The 19,428-nt window shown below is 41.0% G+C and overlaps 2 protein-coding genes across 3 annotated transcripts in view; both read left to right on the forward strand.

Annotated features, from left to right (window-relative positions):
- Positions 1–810: 810 nt before the first annotated feature.
- On the forward strand, positions 811–8,243 carry RNF7 (ring finger protein 7). Of its 2 annotated transcripts, none has more exons than XM_038145823.1 (3): positions 811–1,319; positions 4,444–4,491; positions 5,916–5,972. In XM_038145823.1, the coding sequence occupies exons 1-3, from the start codon at positions 936–938 to the stop codon at positions 5,970–5,972; spliced, it is 489 nt and encodes a 162-aa protein (XP_038001751.1). In that variant the 5' UTR covers positions 811–935. The 2 variants fall into 2 exon arrangements, with proteins under 2 accessions (XP_038001751.1, XP_038001750.1); XM_038145822.1 differs by having other exon boundaries at positions 1,111–1,326; positions 5,916–8,243.
- Positions 8,244–8,396: 153 nt separating this feature from the next.
- The window catches only part of GRK7 (G protein-coupled receptor kinase 7), a 30,903-nt gene continuing 19,871 nt past the window's right edge, over positions 8,397–19,428 (forward strand). The window contains exons 1-2 of the mRNA XM_038145821.1: positions 8,397–11,102; positions 11,850–12,287. Coding sequence (XP_038001749.1) covers positions 10,353–11,102; positions 11,850–12,287 — 1,188 coding nt within the window. The 5' untranslated portion in view covers positions 8,397–10,352. The remainder of the gene's footprint in view (positions 11,103–11,849; positions 12,288–19,428) is intronic.

Genomic DNA, 19,428 nt, shown 5'->3' on the forward strand with positions numbered 1-19,428 from the left:
TCATGTGTGGCTGCAGGGAACAGATGCATTACAGGCTACCAGAACTACTGCTCAAAAATGGCTTGGAATTTTTCTTACACAGCTCTTTAGCTGATAATGTAGCAGAAAATAACTTTTTGGTGGGAAGCTATCACTTTATTTCTCTAAGGCAGTATGGACAGAGTCAAAGGTGCCTGTGTCATATTTGCTTTACTTTCACTGCTAATCTAAGTGGGGTTTATATTTGACTTTGCATTTTGTACAGCACATGTGTGATGGTTTGACAGCACTCAAACACAATTATAATCTCTGTCACAGTTTGCTCTTAGAACTGAAGAATTGCATCAGTTAGGGACACAAGGCAAATTGTATAAATCTAAAAACCCCAAAACTCCAACAGGATTTGCTGTTTGGTTTTGGTTGTTTGTTGTGTTGTTTTGTTGTTTTTGGTTTTTTAATCTCTATTTAGAAGTAGTTGACATTTTACATAGCAGAAATTAAATGTACTTAATTTTTTTTTTCCAATTTAAAACTTTCTGGATAACATTTAGTCCCAGTAATTCAAATTCAGAAGTGCCATGATGGTTTTAAAAATGGACAGAAAAGAATGATGAGCTAGAGTGGAGCTGGCAAAGGGAATTGAACAGTGTGGACTAGGAGAAGTGTGAATCAGCCAAGCTAAAAGACCTTATTCACATGCTGTTTAATAGTGCTCAAGGTGCTTCTGAATTGGTAGTTGAGTAAGGTGCATAGAATCTTTAATATATATATATTTTTTTTTAACTTTATTACCAAGGTGGCCAAGGCACACACCACTGCTGAAGTGTTTCATTTATTCTGTTAGCACTCTCAGGAAATGTGCCGAGTTGGAAGATTGGGTTGTCTCCCCATACCCAAGTTGTGAAGTTGTGGTTGATTCACTTGCGCGCCGCGTGCGAGGACATCCTGCAGGAGCAATGCCATCTTGGCACCGGCTCGGCGTGCTGCCGGTGCTGCTGGAGCAGAGGAGCCGCTCGCGGGCTCTGAGCGCGCTGTCTCCGCCGCGGCTCCTCGCCCCGCGGGCCCGTCCCGCTGCCCGCGCCGCGGGCGGGGCTGCGCTGCCGCCGCCGCCGGAGGGTGGCGCTGTGGCGCTGCCGCCCGCGCGGCCGCCGCGGCCCCGCCCCTCCGCCATGGCCGACGTGGAGGACGGGGACGAGCCCGGCGCCCCCCACTCGCTGCCGGGCTCCGCGGGCTCCAAGGCGGGCGCCCCCGACAAGATGTTCTCGCTGAAGAAGTGGAACGCGGTGGCCATGTGGAGCTGGGACGTGGAGTGCGACACCTGCGCCATTTGCCGGGTGCAGGTCATGGGTAAGCGCCGGCCGGGCCGCCGAGGCCGCGGGGCGGGGGCCTGGGCCGGGCCCGGGGCCGTGCCCGCCGCCCTGGGCACGGAGGGCGCAGGGCAGAGACGCGGTTTCCGGGACATGGGGGGGCTGATCCCTCCCGCCTCCGCTTCCTCCTCCGCGCCTTCCCGGAGGAGGAGGAGGAGGAGGAGGAGAAGGAGGAGGGCCCCGCGGGGGCCGGGCCGCCGCGCTCCAGGGGCCACACGCGGCCCCGTCGGGCGGCCCGTGCCCCTCCCTGCCCGGCGCCTCACGGGGGCCCGCGCCCGGCGGGCTGCTCCGCCACCGGCCCCGTCCCGGGACTGCCGCCTTCGTCGTGAGGGCTGGTGCTCGTCTGCGGGCAAATCCCGCAAGCACTAATGTACAGCCCAGCTGAACCGAGTGCTGCGTGCGTGGGGCTGCTGTTTATGGGGTGGGTTTTGTTAAGCGGTTTTTGTTCGGGTTTTTTTTACGAACCAGTTACAGATGTACATAAAAATTCATTTTTCCGATCTGTTAAACCAGGGTGTCTTACACTACTTTACAAGCGTCATTACTGATGCAGTTTAACACACACAAATGTACTGAGAAATCTATTGGGTAAGGGATTAATTGACTTGGTTTTGAAATCCAGAGAGTGTTTGAAAGCACCTTAATTTTTGACTCGTACTACTGTTTTCTGACATCTTTGTTAAATATGGTATTTATCTTTGTTCTTTGAAAACTGTTTAAATTCTTCTCTTATTCTGTGTGCATTTAAAAATCCAATTTTTACTATTGGGCTGAGTCATCTTGGGTATAACTGTCCTCTCAGCTGGCTGTGCAACACTTCGACACGACAAAGAACCCAAGATCCCCTCCAGAGCACCTTGCTTTTGTAGGGCCAGGAACCGTAATACTGAAAATGAAGTCAGGATTTGGTTTAACAGAAGTGAGGCAAAATATGCAATTCTGTCACTTCCCATAAATCTTTTTGCTGGGAACCTTCTGTGGAACAGAGGAGGCAAAAGGAGACAAGAGGAAAAAAGGTGAAGCGCAGGCTGAAGTTGTGGGAAATTGATCTTTGACATAAGCATGTTTTGAAGATTATTTGCTTTTTTATGGTAAACAGAGACCACTCTGGAAATATGAAATTGGCTTCATTTGCTGTGTAAACCATAATTTAAAAAATGTATTTATCCCTATTGTAAGCTAGGCTGTTACAGGACACTAAAAAAAAAAAAAAAAAGAAAGCCTTAAATTAACAAAATCTTACCCAGAGCTATTATAAAAGTTTTTTTTTAAAAGTCATATTTTTTCATAGCTAGACCAAGGAAGTACTTTTAATCTGAAACTAGAAAAAAAAAATCTGAAAAAATCTAGTAACCATTTTTTGGGAACAAACCACGTTGTTAGAATGTGAAACTTGATCATTACTGACTTCAGTTTAGCAATTTCGCGTTGACCCTGCCAGAGCGGGTCTGGCTCCTGTAGAGCCACTGCGTCTGCAGTAACCTTAGGTGGGAGGCAGTGCCAGGCTGAGACTGGCACTTGTTGAAGGTTAGTTTGACTTTAGCAGGGAAGGAGGTGCTAGCTGGCTCCATTTTCTGCTGGTTTAATCCTTGACCCAGTGTGGTCTTAGATGCACAAGGGAAAGAGAGAAAAATGCAGGTGTTGACTGGGAAGCGCAGGATTGCCGCTGGACTGGCTTTGCTGTCCTTAGCCTTTCAGTCTGACCCCCTTGGGGTTAGGATGTAGGAGTGGGGACAGGTTACTTTGGTGTGGTGGCAGTGATTTCTGTCCTTGGCTCTCTGCTGCTTCTGTCTGAAGCTGGAGCTCTGGGGCTCCGTCGGGCAGCTGATTTATTGTGTCTTTCTGCTGTGACCCCAGAGCAGTGGGCTTCCGCACACCATGATACAAGCTGAAGCACTTTGGCTGAATCTTCCCAGCACCTCGGCCCTTAACTGCTGTTGAAATATAAATGATAGGGACAGACAACAGCAAAGTTTTGCTTTTATCTCAATGAAGAAAGGGCAGCTGTTTTAGAGTTCTCTCCTCTTTTTTCTCTGTTACCTGAGAAGAGGAGGAATGTCTCGGCAGATCGGTCTAAAATAGAAATATTGGCCCTATCTGCCAGAGACTGCAAAAATACTCAAATCTAAATTCCTGTAGCACATTATAGTTTTGTATAGTTTATCTTCTGGGAAAATATGGTCCAACCAGTGACATGTAAGCCAGATTCAACGTGCAGGACACTTGTTTAAACTAGTTCCTTTTCTTTGGAGGAGATGAAGATGTGTTTGCTCACACACCAGTTGAACGCTTTCTGTTGCGCATGATTCGTACACGTGTGTCTGGCAGCCCACGTTGGGCCAAAGGAGAAGCAAAGGTCTCTCTTTTTCCACTGTATTGTGTGGCACAGTGGGAAGCCTGGAAGTTGTCACTCTTGTGTCTTGTTGAGTCCTGGAGCTGCCATCCAATCCTAAAGCCACAGACTGGAGTGCATAATGATGATAAATATTTTAAACTAGATATTGTTCTGTATTTATGAACATACATTATCAAATGTACCACTGTATTTGTATGTGTGTGACTCCTGTGAAAATTAGATGCAGGTACTTGTTAAGGGAAGCTACTATAAAAAGTAATAGGTGGTGGGAGTTGTGGTGAGAGATGCACAACCTAAAAAATCAAAATTGTGAATGACTTCCTTAAAAGGAAATGCTGACATCTGAAAAACAAAGTCCTGTAATTAGGGTTTGGCTTTGTGCTTGCTCTGGTCTTAATATGCCTGAGTGCCTTGGCACAAATCTGCGGGCTTTTATATCTACAAAATGGAGAAGGCTTTTTTTCAGCAAAAGTTATGAAAATACCAAAGCAATGGAAAATAAACAAAACATGCTGGAGAGTTCAGAGTCCTTCTGATCTCTTTCAGATATATATTTCATTGTCATTTGCACAGTTTTAGGATTTAAGGGGGCTATTTAATGTTAAAGGGCTGAACTAGACATCAAAACTTGAGATTTTTACCTCTGTAAATTTGTATTAGAGTTTATATTTTCCTCTGACAAACCTATTCTTAAGATGGAATCCTGAGAATCAAATTGAGTTTGTTCTTGTTTACTTTTAGATGCCTGTCTTAGATGTCAAGCTGAAAACAAACAAGAAGATTGTGTTGGTATGTAGTGACTTCATTCGCTTGTTTTTCAATTGAAGCTTCTCTCAGTATGGTGCATTTTAAAGTTTGAAGGGAATACTGATTTTATTAATGCTTAGAAGTAAACTGGTGTTTTGTTCTACATTGTATCATCTTTCTACATTCGTAATACTTCATGCCTTATTTTTGAGAAATAAAAAAAATCCGTTTTCATGTCAGCTGTGCTGTAAAACACAACAGCTTCCAATTTCCTGTCAACGTGCACACAACTAAGAGGTTTAGGTCTCTTTCATTGTGAGCATATTTGAGATCATGATGTACATTTTTGAAGTGGGTAGGAAAAAGCTGCTTTTTTCTTCAGAGGTGCATGCCAGAAGGCACAATGGTAGTACGAGTAAAAATCCTCTGTTCTGAAATAAACGTGTGTCTGAGTTAGAAAATGGTATTTTCCCCACTCATAAATCAGAGATAATGGAGGCAATGGCTTGGTTGTTCACTTTTCATTTTCAAAAGTGGAATCACTTCAGTTTAAACATAATCATACTTTCAATGCCAGTGTATGCAAAAGAAGGTCTTCATTCTGAGAGTTTAAATTGGAAATAGTGAAAATTATCTCAAAGAATTTGCTTTAAACCTTTAGGATAACTTTTAAAGCGGTGATAAACCTTTCCATGCTGTTGAGCTTTGTGTTTCCAAGTGTACTGTCTCAAAAAAAAGCTGGGGTTTTTTGATAATTGTTTTAATGACAATAGGGTTTTCCTGTATAAGATATCTTAATTGGCTTGCTAAGTATGGAAGATAGACAGGAAAAAGTATAATTTACAGCTCTCCTTTGATTGGTGCTCTTGTGAGGAAAATGTGAACTAATAAGGAAAAAAGGCAAAGTAACTACATTTTAAAATATGCAGGAGTAAATGGATAACAGATAACAATTTTTGTAGTGTTGGAACAACTGTAGCCTGCGAATAATTCCTGTTGTAAAGTCCCATTTTAAGACTATATACTGTGTCACACATGCCTTCTTGCTATCATACATTTCAGTTCAAACAGTGCCTTTCATATGAGAATTTGGTGATATGCTCTGGCGTGAGAGTGAGCCAGTAGTGCACTGGCTTTATTTTGGTCCTGGGGAAGATAAAGGGAAAAACTTTAATAGTTGCCTTTATTTCCTGGGCAGAACACATCCCTACATGTGTTTGTACTGTCGCAAAACCCTGTCACTTTATACAAGAAGGTGAGAATATATGCAATTCTTTTTTTAATATTTGAAAGGAAGTAAAAAGCTTGATGGTGGAACTCACTATCATCAGGAGGATGATAATAACCCAATCTCAGTGGATAAATCAGTGATGACCTGTTCTGTCTGAAGTTTGCAGTGGTTATAAATATTTGAGAGTGATTGAACAGCTGAATGTGACTGGAACATGTTCTTTCTTCTCTTTCAGTGGTTTGGGGAGAATGCAATCATTCCTTCCACAATTGCTGCATGTCCTTGTGGGTGAAACAGAATAATCGCTGTCCCCTCTGCCAGCAGGACTGGGTAGTCCAGAGAATAGGCAAATAAAAACCGGAAGGATTTCTTTCTGTTGCACTTATTGGAATGGTGTGTGCGTTATGCCCTGTGCTCATGCAGAACAGAACGTGTCCATCGGGACATGACTCACTTGGTTTGCCTGCTCCAAGACCAGAGTGGGTTTGGTGCAGGCCTCTGGCTGCTCAAGGTGCAGTCCATGGTCAGGCTCACTGCAGGGGTTCCACAATTCAAACAGGAGATGCTACTTCAACAAATGTATCTGCTATGATTGGAGTGTTGTCTGGATCAGAGCATAGAAACTTAGTGGTGCAGATTATACCCTAAACACAGAGCATTTAATCTTTTTCAGTGGATTAATGAATTAAATTGAAAGGGTCTCTTTACCTGGTCTGATACACTGCAGAGTTTACTGCCGGGATAAAGAAAATGTTTCCTAAGTAGTATTGTATGCAAAAACAGCCAGTGTGTTTTTTAAGAAACTATTCTGAGTTTTAATATAAGATTAACAGCATGTAAAAAATTTGCTATGTGCTTTTTCCATCACACTGTATTAAACATTTCTAATTTAGGTTTTCTTTATGACTTTTGTTTTCTTGTATCTCTAAATCTTGCTCTGTTATATTCTATACATGATTTCTGCAACCATAACATTAAAATTTAACCATGCTAATAACTTTTTTTATTTGTATTTCTGTTAGTGATCATGGAGACGTGTATTTTTAATCCAAAGATTTTTTTGTACAAAGACATGTATTTGCTATCAGTTAACTAGAGGTGTAGACAATCATGCTGGTTAGCTGATTAATACAGGAAGCAAACAAAAGTGATAATTTAAATAACCCAAGGAAAGGAGACACTAATTCAATCTAGGGAAAAATGCTAAATTGTGATTTCATGAAAATTCAGTTAATAGAAATTTCTTTATTATATTTTTATTGGTCATAGTGTTTTGGAAGTATGTTTTCATTCTTGCTGAAATCCTGAATATATCATCTTCTTTGAATTTTTTCTTAACAGCTGTTTAAGTGCTTGCCTCTAACTTGGTCTTTTCCTTAAATATCCAAATTACTATGAATCAGATATACATGCTGTGGGATTTTTAAAATATATGTAACAGAGAGGTAGAATTACTGCTTTCAATCTGTAACAAATTCAGGCTTAATAAAATGGTCAATCAATATGGGTGAAATTGAAGCAATATATTATGCATTGTTTACTTCAAAATTATCATCTTTAATGTTTAATGTGTTTTTCAGTAGGTCTACTTCTATCTAATTCTCAGTACATTTAAAGAGGTTTATCTTCACTGTATAAAGCAGTTCCAATCTTTGTGTCATCAAGCATATTGCAGAGTTTACTGTGGTTTTGTTTAATATTGTAATCTCGGTTTTTAAGATGTTGTGATTTTTTAAATGTAGCTGTTGTTTAATTACACACTGAGATAAAAAATCCTGAGTCACTGTTACACTGTATCACATCACTTGTTATTATGCCAGATGATGTTTGTCTTGAAACAAATGTAAAATATGTTAACAGTAGTAATGAAGTGCCTATAGCATTTACTTTGTTGTGGAGTATTTCTGTTTGTGTAAAAGCATTCCCAAAATTCTTGCAAAAAAAAGAAATCAGAGTGGACATGAAAATAAATTTTAGCTGTCACAGTCAAACTGTATCTTACCTACCACCTGTTTTCTCTATCCACCTTTGGACAGAGGCTCCATCCTGTGACCTCTGGTAATGCCATCTAGTCCCATCAGAGCACTTTATTCATTTTTCTTTGGTTTATAGGTGAATATGGAGAGTACCAAACCCAGCTTTTAGCTCATGTCACGTGCATGGCAAGAGCAGCTGAGAATCAGTTGTGGAAGAGTTTTTCCGACATGTCAGCTCAAAGGGGTGCTGACACAAACGAGGTATTAGGAAAGTTAATGTTGAAATCAAAGCAGCTGATATTTTTCTGTATCTATTTGCATATTATAAGTATCTTGTTGACCAGTAATTGAGGTTCATCCAGAACATAAGGTAATGAATTTTATGTCTTGCATATTTTATCTGTGATTTAGTGATTAGCCTAAGTCCCAGTCTTTCTGTGAGCTCTCCACCAGAGAACTTCTTTAAATCACACCCTGATATGCCTGATTAGCATGGTTGTTAGTACATCCCAGTACAACCCCATGTTCAGTTCTGTAATTGTTCACCTTGTACATGAAAAATAAATAATTTTTGCTTCTCACCCAAACGTACTGTTTTATGAGCAGGTAACAGTACCTTAAATAGCCATTGTCAACTAATAGATTATTGCTGATCTGCTTTTCTCCAGTGTTTAATAAACGCTGAGCAGATTTGGATAAGTCAGGAAGCAAATCTCAAAAGTGACTGGAGTAATGAGTATATGTTGAATGATCATATTGCTTGATTTTGCTTTTAACGATGTTATTTTATTTTAGAGAAAATATATGTTCCGTAGAAACTGGGAAAGATTCTAATTAATTGAATAGAATGATCTTTGGAGCTGTAAATGTGTCTGTCTTATGCAGGTGCCATAAACATTAGGAATTTTCTTGATTTGCTTAGGCATGAATATACCAATAGCTGGAGTAAGCTTGAGTTCAGCCTTAGGTTGAGTGCAGCCTTAGGGCCCCAGCTACCAGCCATTTGTCCTGCTGCTCCTTGAGCTGTGGTGGATATTCTGGCCAAACATAAAAGGAATGAATTTTAGGAAATTAAAAGTTTTATTTAAAAAGAAGCTGAAATGAAAGCATTGTTACTCCTTTCATGCCTTTCTCTACCCAGGGTATTATAGGAATGTTGCTGTAGGCCCCATTTTCAGGACAGCCACCAGCAGAATTCCCCATTTGTCCCGCTGGCTCTTTGCAGTGTTGCCCACGCTGTTGGCTGCTCTCTTGAGCCCTTTACATAACCTCCCACCCTGTGCTTGCTCTCACCTGGCAGAACTGGCCAGGCTTTCAAGTGTCTGCCTTACAATTCCCCCTGTTCTCGTGCACACACAGCAGTTTGCAGTGGATGGCCCTCTCCATCACTCCTAGGAAAATACACCTCCAAGGGAATTTTGTAGAATGTAAGCACGAGTTTTATGTCAAATGGATTCAATGTGGACAGGATTAAGCATGTAAAAACAAAACACTGCATGGTTGTAGAGTGGCAAAAAGCAGCCAAGAAGGGCTTAACACTTATTATAGGGAGTCTGAAAGGTGCCTGTTGTTACTCTTGATGTTTAGTTTTTGTGATTTAGCTCTTCAGCTTGCTCTAAGATTGTGAAAAAAGAAAAAAGAAACTTGACCTTGACCTCAAGAGTACAGCTTGACCCCAGCGTTACTTCTTTTCTTGTTCTCATAATACCCTCCTTATATTTAAGGAAAGTTTTAACAGCCAAACCACCTGACCCCACAGCAGAAGGGGGCTTAGCCTAGTGAGTGCCACACATAATTTTTATTCTTTTGAAGGGAAAAAAATGTCTCCTGGTAGGCAGCCAGCAAGTGCAGGTGGAATTCGCCTTCACTTAATTATAATCAGCTTTGTCCCTTTGTTGATGTCACCTCAGCTATATGTTGTTGCCACTTTCTTATCCAACCACTTTCTGTCATAAAGCTCAGCAGGGAAAATAAACTGAGGCCAAAACAACATATGGAAGTGTCTTGGCAAGATTTGGCTGTTCATTTGAAGTGTTTTTCTTTTTTCTGTGGGTAGGAGATGAAGTCAGAGCTGTGTTGTTTCATATATAAGGATCATTATTTTTAGACCTGTGGCAGTTCTTAGCCTCTGCATGTAATCTGCTCAGACAGAGCCACGCGAGGCAGCAGGGTTTGCATCAACTGTCTGTGGGGCTCAGTCACTGGTGTTGGAATATAACTTGGGCTTTGGAGGTGTGAATGCTCAAAGCGCTGAATTGTGTGATTCATCTATGTCAAGGTCTTTTAGGCATGACAGATTTGTGATAAAAGCATTTCATAAAACCAGTTGATAGTCTGCTGGTGTTTGATATCGACCGGGGGAGATCCAGGCCTGTCCTGCTGACTGTGGCCAAAGTGCCTGTGAGTTGGAGAGAGTGCATGTATTGCAGCCATGAATCTCTGCATGTTCCCAGCAGCCAGGGACTGAGCTGAGGGAATCTGGGCACATTTAAAGGTTATCAGGGCCCGTTCTGAAAAACACCAGCTGAAAACACGTGCGTTTTGGTACTGCCAGTGGGAAGGTTTGCCTAGGGTGTCATCCCTCAGCTATACATAGCAAACTCAAAGCTTCTTAGAGAGAAACCTCTTACCAGTCACTTTCCACAAATGGTGCCTATACCTAAAGGTACTTAGTGAAAATCCTTGAGAGGTATTTAATGCAAAAGCAGTTAGTTTCCCTGGTGTTTTTCAGAAGCCCTCACCCACCACTAGCAGGGAGAAGTGCAGTGCAGCTACAGCACAGCTCCTGGGCCAGTTACTCATTTTGTCTGAACCAGGCTCTGCCACCCCAAGGGCTTGCCAAGATGTGTGACATGGGGGGGCTCGACAACCTGATTGCCAACACTGCCTACCTCCAAGCAAGGAAGAGTGGAGAAGGAGACACCAAGGAAATGCAAAAGAGGCGTAAGAGCCTCTCGCTGCCCAAGATTGAGGAATGCAAAGAGCATAGAGAGTCCATTGCTGGTGATTATGACAGCATCTGTGAACAGCAGCCCATTGGCAAGAAATTCTTCAGAGACTTCTTAGAGACAGTGCCAGAATATTTGGTAGCTAGGGACTTCCTGGATGAGGTGTCAAACTGGGAGTTGGCAGAGGACAATCTCAAAAGCAGTAGCATGGAGAATATTGTCACCAATTTTCTTAAGGAAGGCGCCAAAAACTATCTGTCTTTCATGAGCTCTGACTTGGTCAGCAAATGCAAAGCAGCTGCTGCAAAAGACTATGAGAACATCGTGCAGTTGGCCAAGGAGGAAACCAAAGTCTTCTTTAAAGACAAGCCCTTCCAGGACTTCCAGAACAGCCCCTTCTATGACAAATTCATCCAATGGAAAGTCTTTGAGAAGCAACCAGTAACTGATAAATACTTCTCGGAGTTCCGAGTGCTGGGTAAAGGTGGCTTTGGAGAGGTAAGAGCTTGTACTTTTAAGGATGTGAGTCATCTCTCCCCTTTCAAGACTAGCAGGTGGGTTTGCAAAGAGCAGTGGATTAAGCCACTCTATGAAGATTTGTAAAATGTGCCCCTTCAGATTGCCCATTTTCCAAAAATCAGGCTGGGTTATTTATGTTGTGATAGAGGCTCTTGTTAGTAAAAAGCTGCTTTAACTTTTTTATATTCTGTATCTATGCTAGTAAAAAAAGCAGGCTTCTTTACAAAAACTTGCATGAATGTTCATGTAGTTAACTAAGTCTGCTCCTTGACATCATCTTAGTCTGTACTATCTCACACACTCCCAGATAATTCCTAGGTGCAGTTTAGGGAAAAGCACACATCAGGATCTGTTCCCAAACTACAGTATGGAGGTTTTTTGAGACTCAAGAAAGTTTAACTGTACAGATGCAATCTGTATATGCTGCTTATTCTTATGGTTACAGATTTTTGTTCTTGTCCTTATTTCTTTTATTTGCTAATACATGTCTGCTAGTGCATCCTCAAGAACTTTGCATCAGGGCCACGATAAACTACTGGTCCAGAACAGAACTGATTGTGCACTTGTTTTTTCTTGTTTTCTGTGCTAATACACTCTTCATAGAAGTTAGCATCAGCAGCTACTAATAGACATCAGTGAGTCCCAAGTTCTTGCCTGTTACAACCCTTGATCTTCCACTCTCTGTGTAAAATTCCTTTATTACCTTTCCATGTGCATCTTCTCTAGGTTTGTGCCATCCAGGTCAAAAATACTGGCAAGATGTATGCCTGCAAGAAACTGGATAAGAAAAGGTTGAAAAAGAAAAGTGGAGAGAAGATGGCACTGCTGGAGAAAGAGATCCTGGAGAAGGTCAACAGCCCTTTCATAGTCACACTAGCTTATGCCTATGAGACCAAAACCCATCTGTGTCTTGTTATGAGCCTCATGAATGGAGGGGATCTGAAGTATCACATCTACAATGTGGGAGAAAGGGGTTTGGAAATGAAAAGGATCATCTTTTACTCAGCTCAGATCACCTGTGGGATTCTGCATCTCCATTCCATCAAAATTGTGTACCGGGATATGAAACCAGAGAATGTCCTCCTGGATGATAATGGGAATTGCAGACTGTCTGATCTTGGATTGGCAGTGCAAGTCAAAGAGGGAAAAAGCATCAACCAGAGGGTGAGTACAAATTCTTTGAACATGGGCAGTGTGAAGGGAAGCCTTTCTATTTCTAATGCCTTATGAATCCAAGACTTAATTCCCCGGAATTGATTCTATGCTAAAGACCTGATGTAGTCATTTCATTCCGAGAGACAGGTTCTAAGAAGATTTGGTTTATTAACTCTTCAGTTGCTGCATGTGGTAAAATAACTTCTTTTGCACGGAACAGTTGAATCTACTTGACCTTTTTCTCTTAAGTTCTTGAACCAATTTTAGAGAGGCTGATGCTCTGTGCCTTATGGAGTACTTCATAGTCAGGGATTTAACCAGTTGTTTAATGAGTAGCAGTCAAAGATATGGCTCCTCTGTATTCTACTTTTGCTCCAAGGAGAACGTAGTTTCTTACACATTGCTCTTAAGTGATGCTACTGATTGTATTGCAGGTGTGCATGGTGCTGCATAATAAATTATTTCTTATAAATTATTTCTTACTCTCCTTCCCCCCACAAATTAATTCCTGAAACAGTTAGCACACTTGACTGTTTGTAAATGTCCATGCCTCTCTACATGTGTAGGGAGAAAAACATGAATGACCAACTGGATTTTGTGTGAACTAGATTGTGCAGCACTTCAGCTGTGCCTTTGGTCATCCCAAACTAACCTGGATATGTAATAACATCAGGAGATTTACGCAAGAAATATGTATTCAGATAGCTTAACTGTGAAAAAGACATATTTCTCTCAAGCTACCTGGAGCTTAAAGGTGTGCATAATGAGAGAATGTGTTTGAAATACACAAAGAAAATGAAGAAATGGAAGCAACATTATAAACTGGTCTATGTTAAACTCCCCAAGTCCACATCAGAAATTCAGTAGAAGAGAGGACCCACCAATGGTCTTCTACATCATGTTTGAGTGCACATCTTTTGATATTGTTAAGTTCAGTAATTTTGAAGGATCTTTTCTTGCCCTGGCAATTGAAGAAGTTTGTACTATGAGTGGTTTTAGCTCTGGCTGAAAGAAAGTGTAGAAATTGATGCTGTATGTATAGATAGTAAATAATTTTAAAATTAAACTGCATAGTGTTTTGGATACAAAAATACACCTTCTGTGGAAGCTAAGGCAAGTTTTTCAGTAGAGCTTATGTGAAATGAGAATGTTGTTTTGTTTGTAAAGATGGCATTTGCATCACTGAACCCAAAGGTATAAACCTTACTGGGCTATGCAAGTTAGAGAGGCATGCAGTTACTATGATCAGAACAAATAGTTTTGTCAAAGGGCAATTTTTCATACTTGTAAATATGTGGGGTTTGGCAGAAGGAAAAACCTCAAAAATAAGGAGTGTATTTAGCCATATGTAACTACTTCTGTTGGTATAGGGTAGAATCTTAAAGCAATATTGGACGAAGTGGACAAAATGGTTGTTCCTTCTCACCTTCTATGAAGCCATCAAATTGTTAATGCCTTTTCTTTTGTTGTTTTTAGAAGCTCTAGTCACCATTATATGGTTGCTTTTATTAGAGCAAAAATTGCAATGCATAATATACTACATGATTGTAATGTGTTGTAAGGAATTTCAGTTAAAGGCAGCTTTATTCATACATTACATTGAAATAGGAGATGGAAGAATAAGACTTTTTTTGTGTGTGTATCATAACTATAAATGAGTTAAATTAATAATTCCCTTTTTTCATTTTTGTAAAATAGTCATATTTAAAAGCTTCTAAAAATGTTATATGAGAGCTGGGTATTATTATTATTTGTACTCATGTCGTGCACAGGAAGACTAAAGAACACATTTACAAAACTTACATTAAGCTTCACCATGTAATAAAAGAAAAATGCTGCTGTTAAATTAATTTTTGTCTACTGATCGTAGTTACATTCTGACTTAAAATGATCTGAAAATTTACATCATAACATGCTTTTTAGTATGACTGCCAAATTGTTATCACTTAACCAAACCCATACATATCACTTTTTCATTTTTCACCCAAAGGAATGTATGGTTCCAAGGCAGGTTTATCAAATGAAATTTAATCAGTTGCACCATTTTGTGGACACAGTTTTATAAGGGCATTTTTATAAGCTAAAGCAGAATATATATTCCTTCCAGGCCAAATCTGTATTGTACTGATATCTAAGTGCCTAATATCATAAAGGTGTTTCTAGATTTTGGATGATGGTTTGAACAGACGATTTAAGACTTCCAATTTTCAGTCACTAATTAAGGGACATTGCTACTGATCTATAGTATATAAAATATAGATTTATCTGTGCATTCATTTCATTAAAGATTGGAAAAAAATACACTATTTTGATGAATTCTGAAAGTTTTCTGCACTCTCGTAGCTGTATAAGCCATTAAATATTAAATTTGTTCTGCTTTCAAAGCAGAAAAAAATTCCTGTCCTCTCATGTATGAATAAATGCACATCACCCATACATCAGCTGGAGGATCCATTAATCCCTTTTGTAAATCTTATTAGGTGATTAGGTTATCACATGGCACAAGTAATAAGCTTGTTAATGAGTTCCCGTTTTAGACATTTTCCAAGTTTTCATTTCTACAAAATTACAATGTTTATGTACTGTTCCTCAGCCAAAGAAATGTTCTTTGTGGGTAGAAAGGTTTTTTGAATTTTAGATAGATAAATGATCTTAATAAAAAATAAAGTGTGTTTATGCTTCAGAAAAAGCATTGTGCAACTGATGATTCAATACTTATGTAATTGAAGAAGTAGCCTTGGTATCCTTTAAGTACTGCTGTTACATACACTCATTTGGAAGGCACTTGTGTGCTCCATACCAATAACTATTAAAAATAAAAATACCTTGCTTTCAGAAACAGTGCTCCTTACAAAGATCTTGAGTTGGATACCTAGCCTTAGTTTTCTCCCTCTCTTTTCAATTGCTAAAGCATCAAGGAGAAACATCCAGCTTTCTGTGTGAATGTACTCTGAAATTATACTGTAGTTGTAAGTAATTGACACAGTAATAATTACAAAGTTTAGAAGACTTTAATTTCACTAAGTGTGCTGATTTGCCTTTGTGACGTGCTAGCTGGCCCTAGAAAGAAATCACCAGAAAAATGAAAATACACAAGTTTGAATAATAACCATCTTGAAAATGAAAGTAGAAAACAGTTGAAAGCTACATACAATATAATTTTCCTTCATTAAACATACAGGGATTATAAGGGATCCTCTCAGGATAGCTACATGCACCTGTGCAATCTACCAAGAAATGTGTCTATGCACATTTAGTCAGGCAGAGCTCTTACTGACAAGGCTGGAAACAGAAACAAACTCCAGTGGTAATAAAACTATTCAGGACTTTAAATGTCATTATGACTTCCTATAAATGTGCCTGTTGCTCCTGATCTGATGTGTTGATCAGACCCTGCAGGAACTAGTTTGTATCTTAAAATTATGGCTTTTTAAATATTGTTATTTTCTCTGTCTTACATAATTGAAATAGACAACAAGGAGAAACAGAGCCTGTAAAGATGGCTTTTACACAGGCAAAGTGTTCTGTCTCTTATGTACTAGATTGATTCTAGTGCTAGGGGTTTTTTGCATATGAAATGAGGAGCTTCCATCCCAAGTTAATTCCATTTTTCCAGAAGCTAGTGTGTATTTGCTGTTTATTTAGGGCAGAATTTTCTGCCCTTACTGGGTATGGCTTTTGTGAAAAGCAACTGTTGCATGTGAATTGTGAAGAGCGTTTGTGCAGATGCATGTGCGAGCCAGAGAGCTTAAATATTGACATAATAACTGTGAAAAATAACATAAACATATTTTTGTAGTATTTATAAAAGTGCATTCATATCTTCAGAGGTTTCGGGCTTCTTCACAGTTTTCCTGTGCTATGTTTTATATATTTGAAGGACATCATAATATTTTTATAGGAAAAACATGTTTTGGTTAAAATCTTACTCAAAATGTCCTTTTGCCCTCCTGTATGTTTGTTTATTATAAGATTCTATTTCTTAGGAAAACACAAGGAAATCTATTTAGATGTTCCTGAAACTAGCAGTTTAATTTCCAGGCAGCTGAAAAGCAGGAGGAGGGTTTAGACTTGTGAAATAAAAAATAACTCAGCAAGCTATTCTACAGTTGACCTTTGTTCATTATCACATGGCATTCTTATTGGATAAGATTCTGTAAAAATTTGTTTTTCCTTTGCTCTTTGAAAAATGACAGCTCTTCATTTGCTCAGAATTAGAGGAACTTGTAGCTGTTTTACTTACACATTTTGATGTGTGATGTAAAATTGATGACGTTTTTACTAGGAGAACTGTGTTCTTAAAAATGTTGATAATCACAGTTGTTATGAGGTGTGTTGTCATGCCAGTTGTTTCGGACTTTTTTAATCTCTGAAATGTACTTTACAGAACACAGCCTTACCCACAAAAGTCTGTGGGGCCAGTTGGGATCCATACAGGGGTCCTGAGGGAGCAGGCAGAAGTGCTCACCAAGTCACTTCCCATCATGACTTTCCCAGCATTCCCAGGAAACCAAGGAGCTCCCATTTGGCTGGATGGTAGCAAATGTGATGCCCATCCAAATGAAGGGCTGAAAGGAGGATCCAGGAAACTACCAGCCTGCCAGCCTGACCTTGGTACCAGAGAAGATCGTGGAGTCATCCTGAGTGTGGTCATGCAGCACATACAGGACAACCAGGGGATCATGCCCAGCCAGCGTGGGTTTAGGAAAGGCAGGTCCTGCTTGACCAGCCTCATCTTCTTCCATGACAGATTGACCTGCTTTGAGATTGAGGAGGTGGCTGCAGATGTGTCTGTCTGGACTGTAGTAAAGCCTGTGTCACTGTTTGCTACAGCATCTCCTGGACAGCATGGCTGCTCATGCCTCGCACAGTGCTCTCTTTGCTGGGTGAAAACGGGCTGGATGGCTGGGCCCAGAGCCTGCTGGGAAATGGAATTACATCCAGCTGGCACCTGGTCACTGGTGGGGCTCCCCAGAGCTCAGGACTGGGACCAGCCCTGTTTTATGTCTTCACTGATGATCTTGACAAGGGGAGCAAGCGCACTCTCAGCGAGTGCAGACGGCACCAAGCTGGGTGGGAATGTGGGTCTGTGGGAGGGCAGGAAGGCTCTGCAGAGGGATCTGGACGGGCTGGGTTGATGGGCTGATGGCAGTTCTACAAGGTTCAGTGAGGCAAAGCAGCAGGTCCTGCACCTGGGTCACAACAACCCCCTGCAGACTACAGGCTTGGGGAAGATGGCTGGAAAGCTGCCCAGTGGGAAGAGAGGGTTGTTGGTCAACAGCTGGCTAAACGTGAGCCAGTGTATGCCCAGGTGGGCGAGAAGGTCAGTGGCATCCTGGCCTGTGGCCAGCAGGAGCAGGCAGTGACTTTTCCTGTCACTGTACTGGTGAGGCTGCACTTTGAATCCTGTATTATTTGGCTTCTCACTGCCAGAAAGAAATTGAGATGCTGGAGCATGTCCTGCGAGAGGCAGTGGAGCTGGGAAGGGTCTGGAGCATAAATCTGGTGAGCTGAGGGACTGGAAAGAGGAGGCTCAGGGGGACCTCACTGTTTTTTACAACTCCCTGACCAGAGGTTATAGCAAAGTGGGGATTGGACAAGTGTTTTGTTTGTCCTAAATGCTCCATCCTATAATGTCTGATTGCTTCCCTGTCTGTGAATGCCTTCTCATGTCTTCTGGTGACATGTCACTGAGGTGGGAGTATTAGCAGGTTCTCTCTCCAGTCGGGATCTGAGGCAAAGCTTTACGTGTGATCATGCCGCTCTAGAATCCCAAGTTAAAATTGGTGCCCAGTTACTGGATTGTCCTTTCTTAAGCCCTTTACCCCTTTGACTTCCGTCCAGCATGAATCTAAACTGAAACCATGTTGTGCCTGTGTCTATTTCTCTTCCCAAGGAGGAACACACAGGGAGTAGTCCCTACTGCACAGAGTGGCTTTCTCTTTTGTTTGCAATTTCCTTCATTTCAGTGATTACTGATGACCAAACTTAAAAGATTAAAAACCAGTGCTGGATTTTTTTACTATTCCAGTTAGTGACTTGGAACCCAGGGCCATTTTTTCTTTTTTTTTCTAATATAGCAAAAATCTGTTTTGTCCCTTTTGTGCTTTTGCCTGTGGGGCCTTTTTTTTTTAAAGCACACAGCTTTCCCTATGAAAATTATCTTCTTATGTGAAAATAAAAAAAATTTTGATCTTGAATCTTACATAAGCATGTGGAATTCATATGCTTATGTAAGATTCAAGACCAAACTTGTGATTGGAGCTCCTAAGCTCCAATATTGTCTTTCTCATTATCTTTTTCTGCTACTCTGAAGAGTCCTCCTTGTGTTCTTCTGAATCAGTAGTCCAGCAATTCTTGATGGGCCATCCCATCAGAAGGTCCCTCCTTCTGCTAAGCATTAACAATATGCATAAGAATCTTTATTCTGTGTAACTTTCTTGAGTGCCTTTTGCCCTATTTAAATTTAATTTTATCTCCTTTAAATTAAAAAAAAATTGCCTATTAATTGAGTCAGCCAGTGAAATGAGTGACAGAGGCAGATCAGTGTTGTTCTCCACATCTAGGGCCTGTTAGCTTGTGTGCAGGGAAGAGATTTCTGTGGTCTGTTCCTGCATTCCTGCAGGGTCTATTAAGGCCATTGCTGAAGGAGTGGAGGAACAGCTGGACAAGAGAACAAAGCAGGCAGTGGCACCCCTTGGAGGAAGGAAGGACCGAGCCCCAGGAAACAGCTGATAGAGCTAAACTCAGCTTGTTTTTTTTCCTCTGTTCAACAGTTCTTGTGCCATGGCAAACAAAAGATAGACATTCTGATTTGCTTTACTGTTTGGTTTGTTATATCAATTGAGTTTGTTTTGCAGAGATCTGTGGGAAAAGGTAGCAAGATCTAAATCCCATTTCTCCCCATTTGCCTGTTTCTGTGCTGCTGCAAGCTCCAGAGAGTTGTCTCTGCCTGCCTGCACCTGCTGGCAGCTGGCACAGGGGCGCTGTGGAAGGAAGGGGCTGTCCCCTGTCGGGACAGCAGTCACAGGGGTGTGTGAGCTGTTGCGCTGCGGGCCTGCTTCTGCTCCGAGCTCCGCTCTGCCAAGTGCCCCTTGGCTGCGCTGGGATCTGAGTGCACTTAGTGCTTCTCAGGATCACATCTTGAATT

Source organism: Motacilla alba, chromosome 9 (genome assembly GCF_015832195.1).
Source record: "Motacilla alba alba isolate MOTALB_02 chromosome 9, Motacilla_alba_V1.0_pri, whole genome shotgun sequence".
Lineage (NCBI taxonomy): Eukaryota > Metazoa > Chordata > Aves > Passeriformes > Motacillidae > Motacilla > Motacilla alba.